At 50.6% G+C, this 17124-nt stretch overlaps 1 protein-coding gene across 2 annotated transcripts in view; it reads right to left on the bottom strand.

Moving 5' to 3' along the window:
• Positions 1 to 17124, bottom strand: part of LOC140271629 (membrane-associated guanylate kinase, WW and PDZ domain-containing protein 3-like) — a 68152-nt gene that overhangs the window by 6675 nt on the left and 44353 nt on the right. For both annotated transcript variants that reach the window (XM_072366910.1, XM_072366911.1), the window contains exons 17-20: positions 10308 to 10502; positions 10140 to 10210; positions 8288 to 8434; positions 2711 to 2849 (exon numbers count right to left, since the gene is read on the bottom strand). In XM_072366910.1, the coding sequence (XP_072223011.1) occupies positions 2711 to 2849; positions 8288 to 8434; positions 10140 to 10210; positions 10308 to 10502 (552 nt within the window). The remainder of the gene's footprint in view (positions 1 to 2710; positions 2850 to 8287; positions 8435 to 10139; positions 10211 to 10307; positions 10503 to 17124) is intronic.

Below are 17124 nucleotides of genomic sequence, written 5' to 3'. Positions count from 1 at the left end.
TAACCTGGCAGTAACCTGGTAGTAGCCGAGCCGTAACCGGGCCGTAACCTGGCTGTAACCTGGTAGTAGCCGAGCCGTAACCGGGCCGTAACCTTGTAGTAGCCGAGCCGTAACCTGGCTGTAACCTGGCAGTAGCCGAGCCGTAACCGGGCCGTAACCTGGCTGTAACCTGGTAGTAGCCGAGCCGTAACCGAGCCATAACCGGGCCGTAACCGGGCCGTAACTGGGCCGTAACCGGGACGTAACCTGGCAGTAGCCGAGCCGTAACCTGGCTGTAACCTGGCAGTAGCCGAGCCGTAACCTGTCCGTAACCTGGCCGTAACCGGGCCGTAACCGGGCCGTAACCTGGCAGTAGCCGAGCCGTAACTGGGCCGTAACCGGGCCGTAACCTGGCAGTAGCCGGGCCGTAACCTGGCCGTAACCGGGCCGTAACCTGGCAGTAGCCGAGCCGTAACCGGGCCGTAACCTGGTAGTAGCCGAGCCGTAACCGGGCTGTAACCTGGCAGTAGCCGAGCCGTAACCGGGCTGTAACCTGGCAGTAGCCGAGCCGTAACCTGGCCGTAACCTGGCCGTAACCGGGCCGTAACCTGGCAGTAGCCGAGCCGTAACTGGGCCGTAACCGGGCCGTAACCTGGCAGTAGCCGAGCCGTAACTGGGCTGTAACCTGGCAGTAGCCGAGCCGTAACCGGGCTGTAACCTGTCCGTAACCTGGCCGTAACCGGGCCGTAACCTGGCAGTAGCCGAGCCGTAACTGGGCCGTAACCGGGCCGTAACCTGGCAGTAGCCGGGCCGTAACCTGGCCGTAACCGGGCCGTAACCTGGCAGTAGCCGAGCCGTAACCGGGCCGTAACCTGGTAGTAGCCGAGCCGTAACCGGGCTGTAACCTGGCAGTAGCCGAGCCGTAACCGGGCTGTAACCTGGCAGTAGCCGAGCCGTAACCTGGCCGTAACCTGGCCGTAACCGGGCCGTAACCTGGCAGTAGCCGAGCCGTAACTGGGCCGTAACCGGGCCGTAACCTGGCAGTAGCCGAGCCGTAACTGGGCTGTAACCTGGCAGTAGCCGAGCCGTAACCGGGCTGTAACCTGGCAGTAGCCGAGCCGTAACCTGGCCGTAACTGGGCTGTAACCTGGCAGTAGCCGAGCCGTAACCTGTCCGTAACCTGGGCGTAACCGGGCCGTAACCTGGCAGTAGCCGAGCCGTAACTGGGCCGTAACCGGGCTGTAACCTGGCAGTAGCCGAGCTGTAACCGGGCTGTAACCTGTCAGTAGCCGAGCCGTAACCGGGCCGTAACCTGGCCGTAACCTGGCAGTAGCCGAGCCGTAACTGGGCCGTAACCGGGCCGTAACCTGGCCGTAACCTGGCAGTAGCCGAGCCGTAACTGGGCCGTAACCTGGCCGTAACCTGGCAGTAGCCGGGCCATAACCGGGCCGTAACCTGGCCGTAGCCGGGCCGTAACCTGGCAGTAGCCGGGCTATAACCGGCCCGTAACTGGGCCGTAGCCGGGCCATAACCGGGCCGTAACCTGGCTGTAACCTGGCAGTAGCTGGGCTGTAACCTGGCAGTAGCCGGGCCGTAACCTGGCAGTAGCCTGGCCGTAACCTGGCAGTAGCCTGGCCGTAACCTGGCCGTAACCTGGCAGTAGCTGGGCCGTAACCTGGCAGTAGCCGGGCCGTAGCCGGGCCGTAACCGGGCCGTAACCTGGCTGTAACCTGGCAGTAGCTGGGCTGTAACCTGGCAGTAGCCGGGCCGTAACCTGGCAGTAGCCTGGCCGTAACCTGGCAGTAGCCTGGCCGTAACCTGGCCGTAACCTGGCAGTAGCCGGGCAGTAGCCGGGCTATAACCAGCCCGTAACCTGGCCGTAACCGGGCCGTAACCTGGCCGTAACCTGTCCGTAGCCGGGCCGTAACCTGGCCGTAACCTGGCAGTAGCCGGGCCGTAACCTGGCCGTAACCTGGCCGTAACCTGGCAGTAGCCGGGCCGTAACCTGGCAGTAGTAGGAGTTACAGGAGGGTGCAGAAAGGAGAATTAAATAGTAAACTCTGTGAGGAGCTGGACTTTCGCCCACCGTTAACTGACCCAAATAGTGACCGAGGACAGAAGGATGGAGCTGAAACTTATCTTTCATCAAACATTTAGCTTTTCGGTCACAGGTTTGATGTGTTTAAAAGAACATCAGAATCCATCAGAAGAGAAATGCTGGTTCCACGACTTCCAGCTGACCGGGAAATGTTCCCATCTCATCTCCTGAGGGCTGAGCCCCCCCCGTGTTTAAATCATAGACACGTCCCTGACTAAGACTAAGATTTAATGTCCACAATCACTTCAAGGACCAACAGGAAGTACTTATAGTTCCGGTATTCAAAATAAAAGCCTCCTGACAGGAAGTCAGCAGAAACATCTGCATAATGTTAAAGTATTAAAACCAAAGCTCACAGATGTTCAGATATGAACAGGAACTTTTCCTTTTCAGATCTGTGTCACAGACACTTTTCTCATTTTCTCTGGCTCTTTATCTGCGGACCCCTGACCCCTGACCCCTGACCCCTGACCCCGGGGGCCCCTGGGCCTGAGTCCTTAAACTGTGCTCCACACAAACCTGACTGCAGAGCCATAAAGGAGGAAGCTGGAGGACAGAGTTGAAGCAGAGACAGTCTGGTGCCACCTGTGCTTCAGGTGTTGCACAGATCTGAGGTCGGTGTGTGATTCTCACCATAGTCGGGCACATATCCGTTTCCCTTCTTCAGCACGAGATGGATTCTCTGCCCCCCCCTGCGGATCTGCTCCACAGCCTGACTGTGAGTCATTCCTGCCGTGCTGTCACCGTTTATCTCCACCAGCTGGTCAGACACCTGCAGCACGGGAACACACCTGGTTACCACCAACGAAAAGCTAGTTTCACTCAGTCTGACAGTCTGTGGCGCCCCCTTCAGGCCAAGCCCATGTTCAGCAGCTGTGATCAATGGCTGTGATGTGCTCTGCAGCCTCTGGGTGTCACACCTGTTGGTGTCACACCTGCAACTGTCACACCTGTTGGTGTCACACCTGTTGGTGTCACACCTGCAACTGTCACACCTGCAACTGTCACACCTGTTGGTGTCACACCTGCAGCTGTCACACCTGCAGCTGTCACACCTGTTGGTGTCACACCTGTTGGTGTCACACCTGGAACTGTCACACCTGTTGGTGTCACACCTGCAGCTGTCACACCTGCAACTGTCACACCTGTTGGTGTCACACCTGCAGCTGTCACACCTGCAGCTGTCACACCTGTTGGTGTCACACCTGGAACTGTCACACCTGCAGCTGTCACACCTGTTGGTGTCACACCTGGAACTGTCACACCTGTTGGTGTCACACCTGCAGCTGTCACACCTGTTGGTGTCACACCTGTTGGTGTCACACCTGCAACTGTCACACCTGTTGGTGTCACACCTGCAACTGTCACACCTGTTGGTGTCACATCTGTTGATGTCACACCTGCAACTGTCACACCTGTTGGTGTCACACCTGTTGGTGTCACACCTGGAACTGTCACACCTGTTGGTGTCACACCTGCAGCTGTCACACCTGCAGCTGTCACACCTGTTGGTGTCACACCTGTTGGTGTCACACCTGGAACTGTCACACCTGCAGCTGTCACACCTGTTGGTGTCACACCTGTTGGTGTCACACCTGGAACTGTCACACCTGTTGGTGTCACACCTGCAGCTGTCACACCTGTTGGTGTCACACCTGTTGGTGTCACACCTGCAACTGTCACACCTGTTGGTGTCACACCTGCAACTGTCACACCTGTTGGTGTCACACCTGTTGGTGTCACATCTGTTGATGTCACACCTGCAACTGTCACACCTGTTGGTGTCACACCTGTTGGTGTCACACCTGGAACTGTCACACCTGCAGCTGTCACACCTGTTGGTGTCACACCTGTTGGTGTCACACCTGGAACTGTCACACCTGCAGCTGTCACACCTGTTGGTGTCACACCTGTTGGTGTCACACCTGGAACTGTCACACCTGTTGGTGTCACACCTGCAGCTGTCACACCTGTTGGTGTCACACCTGTTGGTGTCACACCTGTTGGTGTCACATCTGTTGGTGTCACACCTGCAACTGTCACACCTGTTGGTGTCACACCTGTTGGTGTCACACCTGCAACTGTCACACCTGTTGGTGTCACACCTGCAGCTGTCACACCTGTTGGTGTCACACCTGCAGCTGTCACACCTGTTGGTGTCACATCTGTTGGTGTCACACCTGCAGCTGTCACACCTGTTGGTGTCACATCTGTTGGTGTCACACCTGTTGGTGTCACATCTGTTGGTGTCACACCTGTTGGTGTCACATCTGTTGGTGTCACACCTGCAACTGTCACACCTGTTGGTGTCACATCTGTTGGTGTCACACCTGTTGGTGTCACACCTGTTGGTGTCACACCTGCAACTGTCACACCTGTTGGTGTCACATCTGCAACTGTCACACCTGTTGGTGTCACACCTGCAGCTGTCACACCTGTTGGTGTCACATCTGTTGGTGTCACACCTGCAGCTGTCACACCTGTTGGTGTCACATCTGTTGGTGTCACACCTGTTGGTGTCACACCTGCAACTGTCACACCTGTTGGTGTCACACCTGCAACTGTCACACCTGCAACTGTCACACCTGTTGGTGTCACACCTGTTGGTGTCACATCTGTTGGTGTCACACCTGCAGCTGTCACACCTGTTGGTGTCACATCTGTTGGTGTCACACCTGTTGGTGTCACATCTGCAACTGTCACACCTGCAACTGTCACACCTGTTGGTGTCACATCTGTTGGTGTCACACCTGCAGCTGTCACACCTGTTGGTGTCACACCTGTTGGTGTCACATCTGTTGGTGTCACACCTGCAACTGTCACACCTGTTGGTGTCACACCTGTTGGTGTCACACCTGCAACTGTCACACCTGTTGGTGTCACACCTGCAACTGTCACACCTGTTGGTGTCACACCTGTTGGTGTCACATCTGTTGGTGTCACACCTGTTGGTGTCACACCTGTTGGTGTCACACCTGCAACTGTCACATCTGTTGGTGTCACACCTGCAGCTGTCACACCTGTTGGTGTCACATCTGTTGGTGTCACACCTGCAACTGTCACACCTGTTGGTGTCACATCTGCATCTGTCACACCTGTTGGTGTCACACCTGCAACTGTCACACCTGTTGGTGTCACATCTGTTGGTGTCACACCTGCAGCTGTCACACCTGTTGGTGTCACATCTGTTGGTGTCACACCTGCAACTGTCACACCTGTTGGTGTCACATCTGCATCTGTCACACCTGTTGGTGTCACACCTGCAACTGTCACACCTGTTGGTGTCACATCTGTTGGTGTCACACCTGTTGGTGTCACACCTGTTGGTGTCACATCTGTTGGTGTCACACCTGCAGCTGTCACACCTGTTGGTGTCACATCTGTTGGTGTCACACCTGTTGGTGTCACACCTGCAACTGTCACACCTGTTGGTGTCACATCTGCAACTGTCACACCTGCAACTGTCACACCTGTTGGTGTCACACCTGTTGGTGTCACATCTGTTGGTGTCACACCTGCAGCTGTCACACCTGTTGGTGTCACACCTGTTGGTGTCACACCTGTTGGTGTCACATCTGTTGGTGTCACACCTGCAACTGTCACACCTGTTGGTGTCACACCTGTTGGTGTCACATCTGTTGGTGTCACACCTGTTGGTGTCACACCTGTTGGTGTCACACCTGTTGGTGTCACACCTGCAACTGTCACACCTGTTGGTGTCACACCTGTTGGTGTCACATCTGTTGGTGTCACACCTGTTGGTGTCACACCTGTTGGTGTCACACCTGCAACTGTCACACCTGTTGGTGTCACACCTGCAACTGTCACACCTGCAACTGTCACACCTGTTGGTGTCACACCTGTTGGTGTCACATCTGTTGGTGTCACATCTGTTGGTGTCACACCTGCAACTGTCACACCTGCAACTGTCACACCTGTTGGTGTCACACCTGTTGGTGTCACATCTGTTGGTGTCACACCTGTTGGTGTCACACCTGCAACTGTCACACCTGTTGGTGTCACACCTGCAACTGTCACACCTGTTGGTGTCACATCTGTTGGTGTCACACCTGTTGGTGTCACACCTGCAACTGTCACACCTGCAACTGTCACACCTGTTGGTGTCACACCTGTTGGTGTCACATCTGTTGGTGTCACACCTGTTGGTGTCACACCTGCAACTGTCACACCTGTTGGTGTCACACCTGCAACTGTCACACCTGCAACTGTCACACCTGTTGGTGTCACACCTGCAACTGTCACACCTGCAACTGTCACACCTGTTGGTGTCACACCTGTTGGTGTCACACCTGCAACTGTCACACCTGTTGGTGTCACACCTGCAACTGTCACACCTGCAACTGTCACACCTGTTGGTGTCACACCTGTTGGTGTCACATCTGTTGGTGTCACACCTGTTGGTGTCACATCTGTTGGTGTCACACCTGCAACTGTCACACCTGCAACTGTCACACCTGTTGGTGTCACACCTGTTGGTGTCACATCTGTTGGTGTCACACCTGTTGGTGTCACACCTGCAACTGTCACACCTGTTGGTGTCACACCTGTTGGTGTCACATCTGTTGGTGTCACACCTGTTGGTGTCACACCTGCAACTGTCACACCTGTTGGTGTCACACCTGTTGGTGTCACATCTGTTGGTGTCACACCTGTTGGTGTCACACCTGCAACTGTCACACCTGCAACTGTCACACCTGTTGGTGTCACACCTGCAACTGTCACACCTGCAACTGTCACACCTGTTGGTGTCACACCTGTTGGTGTCACACCTGCAACTGTCACACCTGTTGGTGTCACACCTGCAACTGTCACACCTGCAACTGTCACACCTGTTGGTGTCACACCTGTTGGTGTCACATCTGTTGGTGTCACACCTGTTGGTGTCACATCTGTTGGTGTCACACCTGCAACTGTCACACCTGCAACTGTCACACCTGTTGGTGTCACACCTGTTGGTGTCACATCTGTTGGTGTCACACCTGTTGGTGTCACACCTGCAACTGTCACACCTGTTGGTGTCACACCTGTTGGTGTCACATCTGTTGGTGTCACACCTGTTGGTGTCACACCTGCAACTGTCACACCTGTTGGTGTCACACCTGTTGGTGTCACATCTGTTGGTGTCACACCTGTTGGTGTCACATCTGTTGGTGTCACACCTGTTGGTGTCACACCTGCAACTGTCACACCTGTTGGTGTCACACCTGTTGGTGTCACACCTGTTGGTGTCACATCTGTTGGTGTCACACCTGTTGGTGTCACACCTGCAACTGTCACACCTGTTGGTGTCACACCTGTTGGTGTCACATCTGTTGGTGTCACACCTGTTGGTGTCACATCTGTTGGTGTCACACCTGTTGGTGTCACACCTGCAACTGTCACACCTGCTGGTGTCACACCTGTTGGTGTCACACCTGTTGGTGTCACATCTGTTGGTGTCACACCTGCAACTGTCACACCTGTTGGTGTCACACCTGCAACTGTCACACCTGTTGGTGTCACACCTGTTGGTGTCACACCTGTTGGTGTCACATCTGTTGGTGTCACACCTGTTGGTGTCACACCTGCAACTGTCACACCTGCAACTGTCACACCTGTTGGTGTCACACCTGTTGGTGTCACATCTGTTGGTGTCACACCTGCAACTGTCACACCTGTTGGTGTCACACCTGCAACTGTCACACCTGTTGGTGTCACACCTGTTGGTGTCACACCTGTTGGTGTCACATCTGTTGGTGTCACACCTGTTGGTGTCACACCTGCAACTGTCACACCTGCAACTGTCACATCTGTTGGTGTCACACCTGTTGGTGTCACATCTGTTGGTGTCACACCTGCAACTGTCACACCTGTTGGTGTCACACCTGTTGGTGTCACATCTGTTGGTGTCACACCTGTTGGTGTCACACCTGCAACTGTCACACCTGCAACTGTCACACCTGTTGGTGTCACACCTGTTGGTGTCACACCTGTTGGTGTCACACCTGCAACTGTCACACCTGTTGGTGTCACACCTGCAACTGTCACACCTGCTGGTGTCACACCTGTTGGTGTCACACCTGTTGGTGTCACACCTGCTGGTGTCACACCTGTTGGTGGCCCCCTCCCAGTAACAGTCTGACCATTTGATGATGTCACAAATCTTCCAGGTTACTGGTTATAACCAAACGCACCAGTGTGCACCTGTACCTGTATCTTGTTGCTGCGCTGGGCCGGCCCCCCGTCCATCAGTCCCAGAACATAAAGGCCCATGTTGTACTCGCTGCCCCCCCTCAGAGAAAACCCGAAACCAGTTGGGCCGCGTTCCAGAGCCACGTTGTAGAACCTGGACTCATCCTGCCAGACAGAACAAAGTGCTGGGACCACAACATACTGAAGAGTACCACTGCAGAGAGGATGTGTTCTGGTTCTGGTTCTGTTTACTGTGTACTGTGTACTGGTTCTGTTTACAGTGTACTGGTTCTGTTTACAGTGTACTGTGTACTGGTACTGGTTCTGGTTCTGTTTACAGTGTACTGGTACGGGTTCTGGTTCTGTTTACTGTGTACTGTGTACTGGTACTGGTTCTGGTTCTGGTTCTGTTTACAGTGTACTGGTACTGGTACTGGTTCTGGTTCTGTTTACTGTGTACAGTGTACTGCTTCTGCTACTGTTTACTGTGTACTGGTACTGGTACTGGTTCTGGTTCTGGTTCTGGTTCTGTTTACTGTGTACTGTGTACTGTGTACTGTGTACTGGTACTGGTACTGGTTCTGGTACTGGTTCTGTTTACTGTGTACTGGTACTGGTTCTGGTTCTGTTTACAGTGTACTGGTACTGGTACGGGTTCTGGTTCTGTTTACTGTGTACTGTGTACTGTGTACTGGTACTGGTACTGGTTCTGGTTCTGGTTCTGTTTACTGTGTACTGTGTACTGGTACTGGTTCTGGTTCTGTTTACTGTGTACTGTGTACTGGTACTGGTACTGGTTCTGGTTCTGTTTACAGTGTACTGGTACTGGTACGGGTTCTGGTTCTGTTTACTGTGTACTGTGTACTGGTACTGGTTCTGGTTCTGTTTACAGTGTACTGGTACTGGTACTGGTTCTGGTTCTGGTTCTGTTTACTGTGTACAGTGTACTGGTTCTGCTACTGTTTACTGTGTACTGGTACTGGTACTGGTACTGGTTCTGGTTCTGGTTCTGGTTCTGTTTACTGTGTACTGTGTACTGTGTACTGTGTACTGGTACTGGTACTGGTTCTGGTACTGGTTCTGTTTACTGTGTACTGTGTACTGGTACTGGTTCTGTTTACAGTGTACTGTGTACTGGTACTGGTTCTGGTTCTGGTTCTGTTTACTGTGTACTGGTACTGGTTCTGGTTCTGGTTCTGTGTACTGTGTACTGGTACTGGTTCTGTTTACTGTGTACTGTGTACTGTGTACTGTGTACTGGTTCTGCTACTGTTTACTGTGTACTGGTACTGGTTCTGGTTCTGGTTCTGTTTACAGTGTACTGGTTCTGGTTATGTTTACTGTGTACTTGTTCTGGTTCTGGTTCTGTTTACAGTGTATTGGTTCTGGTACTTTTTACTGTGTATTGGTTCTGGTTCTGGTATTTTTTACAGTGTACTTGTTCTGGTTCTGGTTCTGTTTACAGTGTACTGGTTCTGGTATTTTTTACAGTGTACTTGTTCTGGTTCTGGTTCTGTTTACTGTGTACTGGTTCTGGTTATGTTTACTGTGTACTTGTTCTGGTTCTGGTTCTGTTTACAGTGTATTGGTTCTGGTACTTTTTACTGTGTATTGGTTCTGGTTCTGGTATTTTTTACAGTGTACTTGTTCTGGTTCTGGTTCTGTTTACAGTGTACTGGTTCTGGTATTTTTTACTGTGTACTGTGTACTGTGTACTGGTACTGGTTCTGGTTCTGTTTACAGTGTATTGGTTCTGGTACTTTTTACTGTGTATTGGTTCTGGTTCTGGTATTTTTTACAGTGTACTGGTTCTGGTTCTGGTTCTGGTACAACATATTCTGAGGACCTATGTGACAGCTGTGACAGTGACCTTTGACCTTCTGGACCCTTTGATCCCGCGGCCATCGAGGTCGAGCTCGGCTCCTTCTGAGAGGGACGATTCTGAGGAGACAGGGGGGGGGGGGACATGTCAGCCTGGTTGCCATGGTGCTCGTGTAAGCCGTGTGATTGGACCGTGCGTGCGGACGTGTCATCGTACGCTGTCGCGGCGTCAGACTCAGCCTCAGCGTGTTTCCCGCCCTCCTCAGGATCTGGGCCAGGTCCCGGTGCTGCAGCCCGGCGACGGGCCGCCCCTCCACCGCCTCCAGCTGGTCTCCGGGCTGAACCTGCCCGCTGCGTGCTGCCGGGCTTCCTCGCCGCACCGTCACGAAGCGATGGGCCATCAGGGAGGGGGCTGCAGACACAGGGGGGGGGGGCAGCCAATCACAGCTTAGTTAAACTCTGTCATAAACGGGTTCATCTCCGACCCACTCTGCAGAATCATAAATGTGCTGCAGTTTAATTATTGAGGCCCGTTCTGCTCAGCAGAACCGCTGCAGCTGGAGCAGCGAACAGAGGAAACGAGTTCCTGACCGCTGAGACCCAGATTACAGACGACCAAACCCACAGCAGCAGAACCGAACCAGGAACAGCTCCTGGTCCGGTTCTGCTGCAGGTTCCAAACCCTCAGCAGCAGAACCGAACCAGGAACAGCTCCTGGTCCGGTTCTGCTGCAGGTTCCAAACCCACAGCAGCAGCTCCTGGTCCGGTTCTGCTGCAGGTTCCAAACCCTCAGCAGCAGAACCGAACCAGGAACAGCTCCTGGTCCGGTTCTGCTGCAGGTTCCAAACCCTCAGCAGCAGCTCCTGGTCCGGTTCTGCTGCAGGTTCCAAACCCTCAGCAGCAGAACCGGACCAGGAACAGCTCCTGGTCCGGTTCTGCTGGTCCGTTTCAGGGGGAAACAGCTTGTTTTCACTGTGAGATTCTCCCTGAAACAGTGAAAGCTTCTCAACCAATCAGCAGCTTCCACCCAGTCGTCACCAGCAAGTGATCCAATGAAAAGAATGAAAATGGCGCCAAGCTGGCAGAGAACGAGACGCAGCGAATAGGAAACTGAACACGACAAAACGAAGCAAATTAGCTTGTTTTCATGTGACTTCACCAAGAAACTCCCGACATATTACTACGGTTACCAGTGTGAAAGGTTTGTTTAAGGTGGTCATAAAACTCAGTCAGGCTGTTTTAAGGCGGTATTTCACGGTTACCAGTGACGACGAGCTACCGCCGCCATCCAGCTCTCCCCATCGAGTCCCCCCCCGTTAACAGTTAACGTTAGCGTCTGAATGCACAGTTTCTTTGAAACATTTCACATATTTTATGATTCATTCAGGAAAACAAGTAGATCCAGATCTGAATCCTTGCAGAACCAGAACCGGGTGAACTTGGCTCTGGTTCTGCTCAAAGAGTCGAACTCCTTTCGATTCATTGTCTGATCATCAATAACTAAACATCCTCAAAAAGCTGCTCTTTGAACCCGAAAAGAGTTCAGCAGTGTGTGTAAATACATTTACCCCCCCCCCCCCCACACACACACGGTCCAAACCAGGGGGGGGGTTCTGGTTCACGGAAACAAGTCTCTGAGAAAAAGTTTCAGTCTCACTACAGAGGTCAGAGGTCAGAGGTCACATGACCAGCACACAGCTGGTTTTAGTGTAAAGAAGTGAAACAGCTGCAGATTTTACAGAAAACAGGAAGCGAACCCGTCAGATCCAGCTGCCAACAGCTGCAGATCCAGCTGCCAACAGCTGCAGATCCAGCTGCCAACAGCTGCCGATCCAGCTGCCAACAGCTGCAGATCCAGCTGCCAACAGCTGCAGATCCAGCTGCCAACAGCTGCCGATCCAGCTGCCAACAGCTGCAGATCCAGCTGCCAACAGCTGGCAGATGAGCTGCAAACAGCTGCAGATCCAGCTGCCAACAGCTGCAGATCCAGCTGCCAACAGCTGGCAGATCCAGCTGCCAACAGCTGCAGATCCAGCTGCCAACAGCTGCAGATCCAGCTGCCAACAGCTGCAGATCCAGCTGCCAACAGCTGCAGATGAGCTGCAAACAGCTGCAGATCCAGCTGCCAACAGCTGCAGATCCAGCTGCCAACAGCTGGCAGATCCAGCTGCCAACAGCTGGCAGATGAGCTGCCAACAGCTGCAGATCCAGCTGCCAACAGCTGCAGATGTGCCACAGAAGCAGTAAAAACCACCAAGAAGACACCAGATGAGCAGAAAACGACTTCAAAGAGTCCCACAAAGACCTCAGAGAGAAGCAGATTAAACTGGACACGGGTCAGAACTTCCTGATGGAAACACTGAGGTTCTGAGGTTTCTGCAGCTGAACAAACAAACCGGACCCAGCAGGACCGGAACAAACACAGGATTCCCAGAGAATGAAGCAGGAAAAAACACGGCGTGGCCCTTTAAAGCGTGTTCAAACAGAAGGTCGGGGGCTGACTGCGGGTGGAGGAGGAGGCGCCATCAGCAGGTTCAGCGGGTGGAGGAGGCGCCATCAGCAGGTTCAGCGGATGGAGGAGGAGGCGCCATCAGCAGGTTCAGCGGGTGGAGGAGGCGCCATCAGCAGGTTCAGCGGGTGGAGGAGGCGGCGCCATCAGCAGGTTCAGCGGGTGGAGGAGGCGGAGCTTCAGCAGAACTCAGAATATTCATGTTCGGCTTCAGTTAAAAATGCATCGGTGGAGCTCCCCCAGTTTATTATTCATGGGAGGAGGTTTCTGTCACGCCACGTGCACGCTGCCCTGTGCACGCTGCCCTGTGCACGCTGCCCTGTGCACGCTGCCCTGTGCACGCTCCCACGTGCACAACAGCAGGCAGATTCAGATTCTGGACATGTTCAGAAACTCAGCTTAAATCCAACTGAATGGAGAAATAAACGTCTTTTCTGTGGCTTTCAGCAGTTTGTTTCTGAGTTTCAGCTCCTGACATGAATCATGCAGCAGAACATTCTGGGTCGGTTCCTGACATGAATCATGCAGCAGAACATTCTGGGTCGGTTCCTGACATGAATCATGCAGCAGAACATTCTGGGTCGGTTCCTGACATGAATCATGCAGCAGAACATTCTGGGTCGGTTCCTGACATGAATCATGCAGCAGAACATTCTGGGTCGGTTCCTAACATGAATCATGCAGCAGAACATTCTGGGTCGGTTCCTGACATGAATCATGCAGCAGAACATTCTGGGTCGGTTCCTCCTGCCACAACTTCTCTGACTTCAGACCAGCTGCAGACAGGAAACCACTGAAATATTAACCTGTGGAGGTAAATTCAGCTCCGCTGCCTGGAAATGAGCACAAAGCTGAGGGAGACTGGATATAAAGTCTGAGGAACATATCCTGCCATCAAAGACTGATTGATCAGATCCAATATGGAAGTATTGATTAAGGGGAAAACCTCCTTGAACAGTCTGGTTGGGATTGGGTCTAACATACAAGCTGATGGTTTAGAAGAGACTATTGCTGTTGTTAGCTCAGAGAGATCAACTGGACAGAAGCTGTCTAAATACAAATCAGGTTCTAAAGATACTTCTAAAGCTGCTCTACTTGATGATACATCAGTAATAATAGTGGGAAGGATTCCATTAATCTTCTCTCTGATAGAAACAATTTTATTGATGAAGAATCTCATGAAATCATCACTGCTGAGAGTTAAAGGAATACATGGCTCAACAGAGCTCGGACTCTTTGTCAGCCTGGCAACAGCGCTGAAAAGAAACCTGGGATTATTCTTATTCTCTTCTATCAATGATGAATAATAAGCAGCTCTAGCTTTACGAAGGATTTTCTTATACGTTATTAAACTATCTTTCCAGACTAATTGAGACTCCTTCACAGAAACCAAACAGTCGGAGGTTTATAAGAAATTCAGTGAAAAATGTCACCGTGGATTCATTTTCTTTAAAGTTGCCATAAACAGCTGTTACAACAAGTCAGAGAAAGAAGCTCTTGTTCTTGTTGCTTTCCACTATGGAACAGACCCTGTTTGGGGGGGAGTTGGTTTCAGTTTGGTTCAGATTTACAGTCCAAAGTGTCCTCACTGAAAGACAAACAAACGTATCTGTCCAATTCCACAGCATGATAAGGCGAGGACTCATCTGTGCTTCGGTTTGTCAAACACACTCAGGCTGCTAAATTATGGATAAAAGCTACTATAAAAAGGAAGTTTAACATTCAGCACAACAGCTCATCGCTGAGCACACACCAGACTGCCTCCGGAGTCCTTAAATATAACAGAAAATCAGATTAAATACTTTAAATTCAGCTCCAGAGTCCAGATGTATACAGCTGTGGATTCGCCCCCAAACTGCACACAAACACATTGTTTTCAGCACATTTCTGTGATTCTCTCTTATAAATCCGACATAAACGCTTCTGATATTAAGCATTTTTCATCACAAATAATTCAACATCACAGTGAAAATTACAGCAACAAAGACACAAAAAAATCCCCAAAATGTTCAGTTGAGACAATCAGAGAAAGTTTGTGAACCACAAACATGTCAGAAACGTGAGCCAAATCAAACACGGCGTGAATGACCAGAGAATGCTCTTCGCTTTCACTTAACCTCGGAGCTCCCTTTTAACAGCTGGAACCACGGTGGCCCTGAGGGTCAAAACACAACAACGTTTTAGAAAACACGACAACGATCCAGAAAACACGACAACAATCCAGAAAACACGACAACAATCCAGAAAACACGACAACAATCCAGAAAACACGACAACAATCCAGAAAACACAACAACAATCCAGAAAACACAACAACAATCCAGAAAACACGGCGACAATCCAGAAAACACGGCGACAATCCAGAAAACACGGCGACAATCCAGAAAACACAACAACAATCCAGAAAACACGACAACAATCCAGAAAACACGACAACAATCCAGAAAACACGACAACAATCCAGAAAACACGACAACAATCCAGAAAACACAACAACAATCCAGAAAACACAACAACAATCCAGAAAACACGGCGACAATCCAGAAAACACGGCGACAATCCAGAAAACACGGCGACAATCCAGAAAACACGACAACAATCCAGAAAACACAACAACAATCCAGAAAACACGACAACAATCCAGAAAACACAACAACAATCCAGAAAACACGGCGACAATCCAGAAAACACGGCGACAATCCAGAAAACACGGCGACAATCCAGAAAACACGACGACAATCCAGAAAACACAACAACAATCCAGAAAACACGACGACACTCCAGAAAACACGGCGACAATCCAGAAAACACGACAACAATCCAGAAAACACGACGACAATCCAGAAAACACGACAACAATCCAGAAAACACGACGACAATCCAGAAAACACGACAACAATCCAGAAAACACGACAACAATCCAGAAAACACGACAACAACCCAGAAAACACGACAACAATCAAGAAAACACGACAACAATCCAGAAAACACGACGACAACCCAGAAAACATGACAACAATCCAGAAAACACGACAACAATCCAGAAAACACGACAACAATCCAGAAAACACGATAAAACTCCAGAAAACACGACAACAATCCAGAAAACACGACAACAATCCAGAAAACACGACAACAATCCAGAAAACACGACAACAACCCAGAAAACACGACAACAATCCAGAAAAAATGACGACAATCCAGAAAACACGACAACAATCCAGAAAACACGACAAAACTCCAGAAAACATGACAACAATCCAGAAAAAATGACGACAATCCAGAAAACACGACAACAATCCAGAAAATACGACAACAATCCAGATTACAGAAAGGTTAGGGACCATGGGGACAACACTTGTTTGTGATTGGACGAACCAAAGTCTGGCGACATTTCCTCTCAGCAGCGTCTTTGTGGGACTTTTAACCCAGTTTGAAAGGATGGAAAAGGAGCTTGAATTGATAAATTGAGAATATTTTAACTGAGGACATACATATAATTCGACCCATCATGACATTAAAATGTCTGAAAGATTTAGGACTGAGTTTCACTGCAAAAGTAAAGTGTTGAAACAGATTTTTTAAAATGAGAAGTTTCCATGTTTACCTGCCAGGTAACAAGCCTGTAACCATGACAACATGAAAACATGACATCACATGACCAGTTTCTGATCATTCTGAAATAATCTTACTGGTTCATTAGTGGTGATGACTGTCTGACACTAAAATCCATCAGGGTCGTCTCTTTTTGTCCCTGAGCTGTTGCCGTCAGAAACCTCGTGTGAGACGATAAACGGGTCGATAAACGGGTCGATAAACGGGTCGATAAACGGGTCGATAAACGGGTCGATAAACGGGTCGATAAACGGGTCGATAAACGGGTTTCATGTGGAGACAAACTGAGCCGAGTTCCCGCTGTCAGCCCAGAGAAGCAGTGACCTGGGTGTTGTGTTCATGATCAGAGCTGATAATCCGAGTCATTCAACTCCGAAGCTGATTAAACACAGATGTTACCGGGGGGGGGGGGTTGCTTTATAAATACAGCAGCTGCTTTCATTCAATTACACCGAGTCATCTCTTTTCTCATGTATTTCAAACATCTGTGAAAATAAATGAAGAAATAAAATCGACATGAAGGAAACATTATTTAACTCAGCCGAGAACTTAAAGCTGCAACTTCTGCAGAGTCAGGCTCTTATTGTGATTTTCTAATAGAACAAATATGTGTTCCTCTGTTGGGGGGAGTTTTAGGCCGGGGTGGAAGACTGTAGAAACTGATCAATGATCAATGATGAGCGCAAAGAAAGGAGCTTTCATACCGTGGAGCTGAGGACCCAACAGGAGGAAACTAAACTACTGAGAGAGAAACACATGAACAGAACTGAGGCAGAACCAGACTGAGACGACATCAGATAAATATAAATAAATACATTTATATAAATATAAAACTAACAACAACTGATGCAGCTAATGAAATAAACACAGAAACAAAAAGGCTCATCTAAAAAAGACGAATAAAGACAGA

Source organism: Leuresthes tenuis, unplaced genomic scaffold (genome assembly GCF_036924035.1).
Source record: "Leuresthes tenuis unplaced genomic scaffold, fLeuTen1.0.hap1 SCAF_16, whole genome shotgun sequence".
Lineage (NCBI taxonomy): Eukaryota > Metazoa > Chordata > Actinopteri > Atheriniformes > Atherinopsidae > Leuresthes > Leuresthes tenuis.
This window is presented reverse-complemented; position numbering and strand designations above follow the sequence as displayed.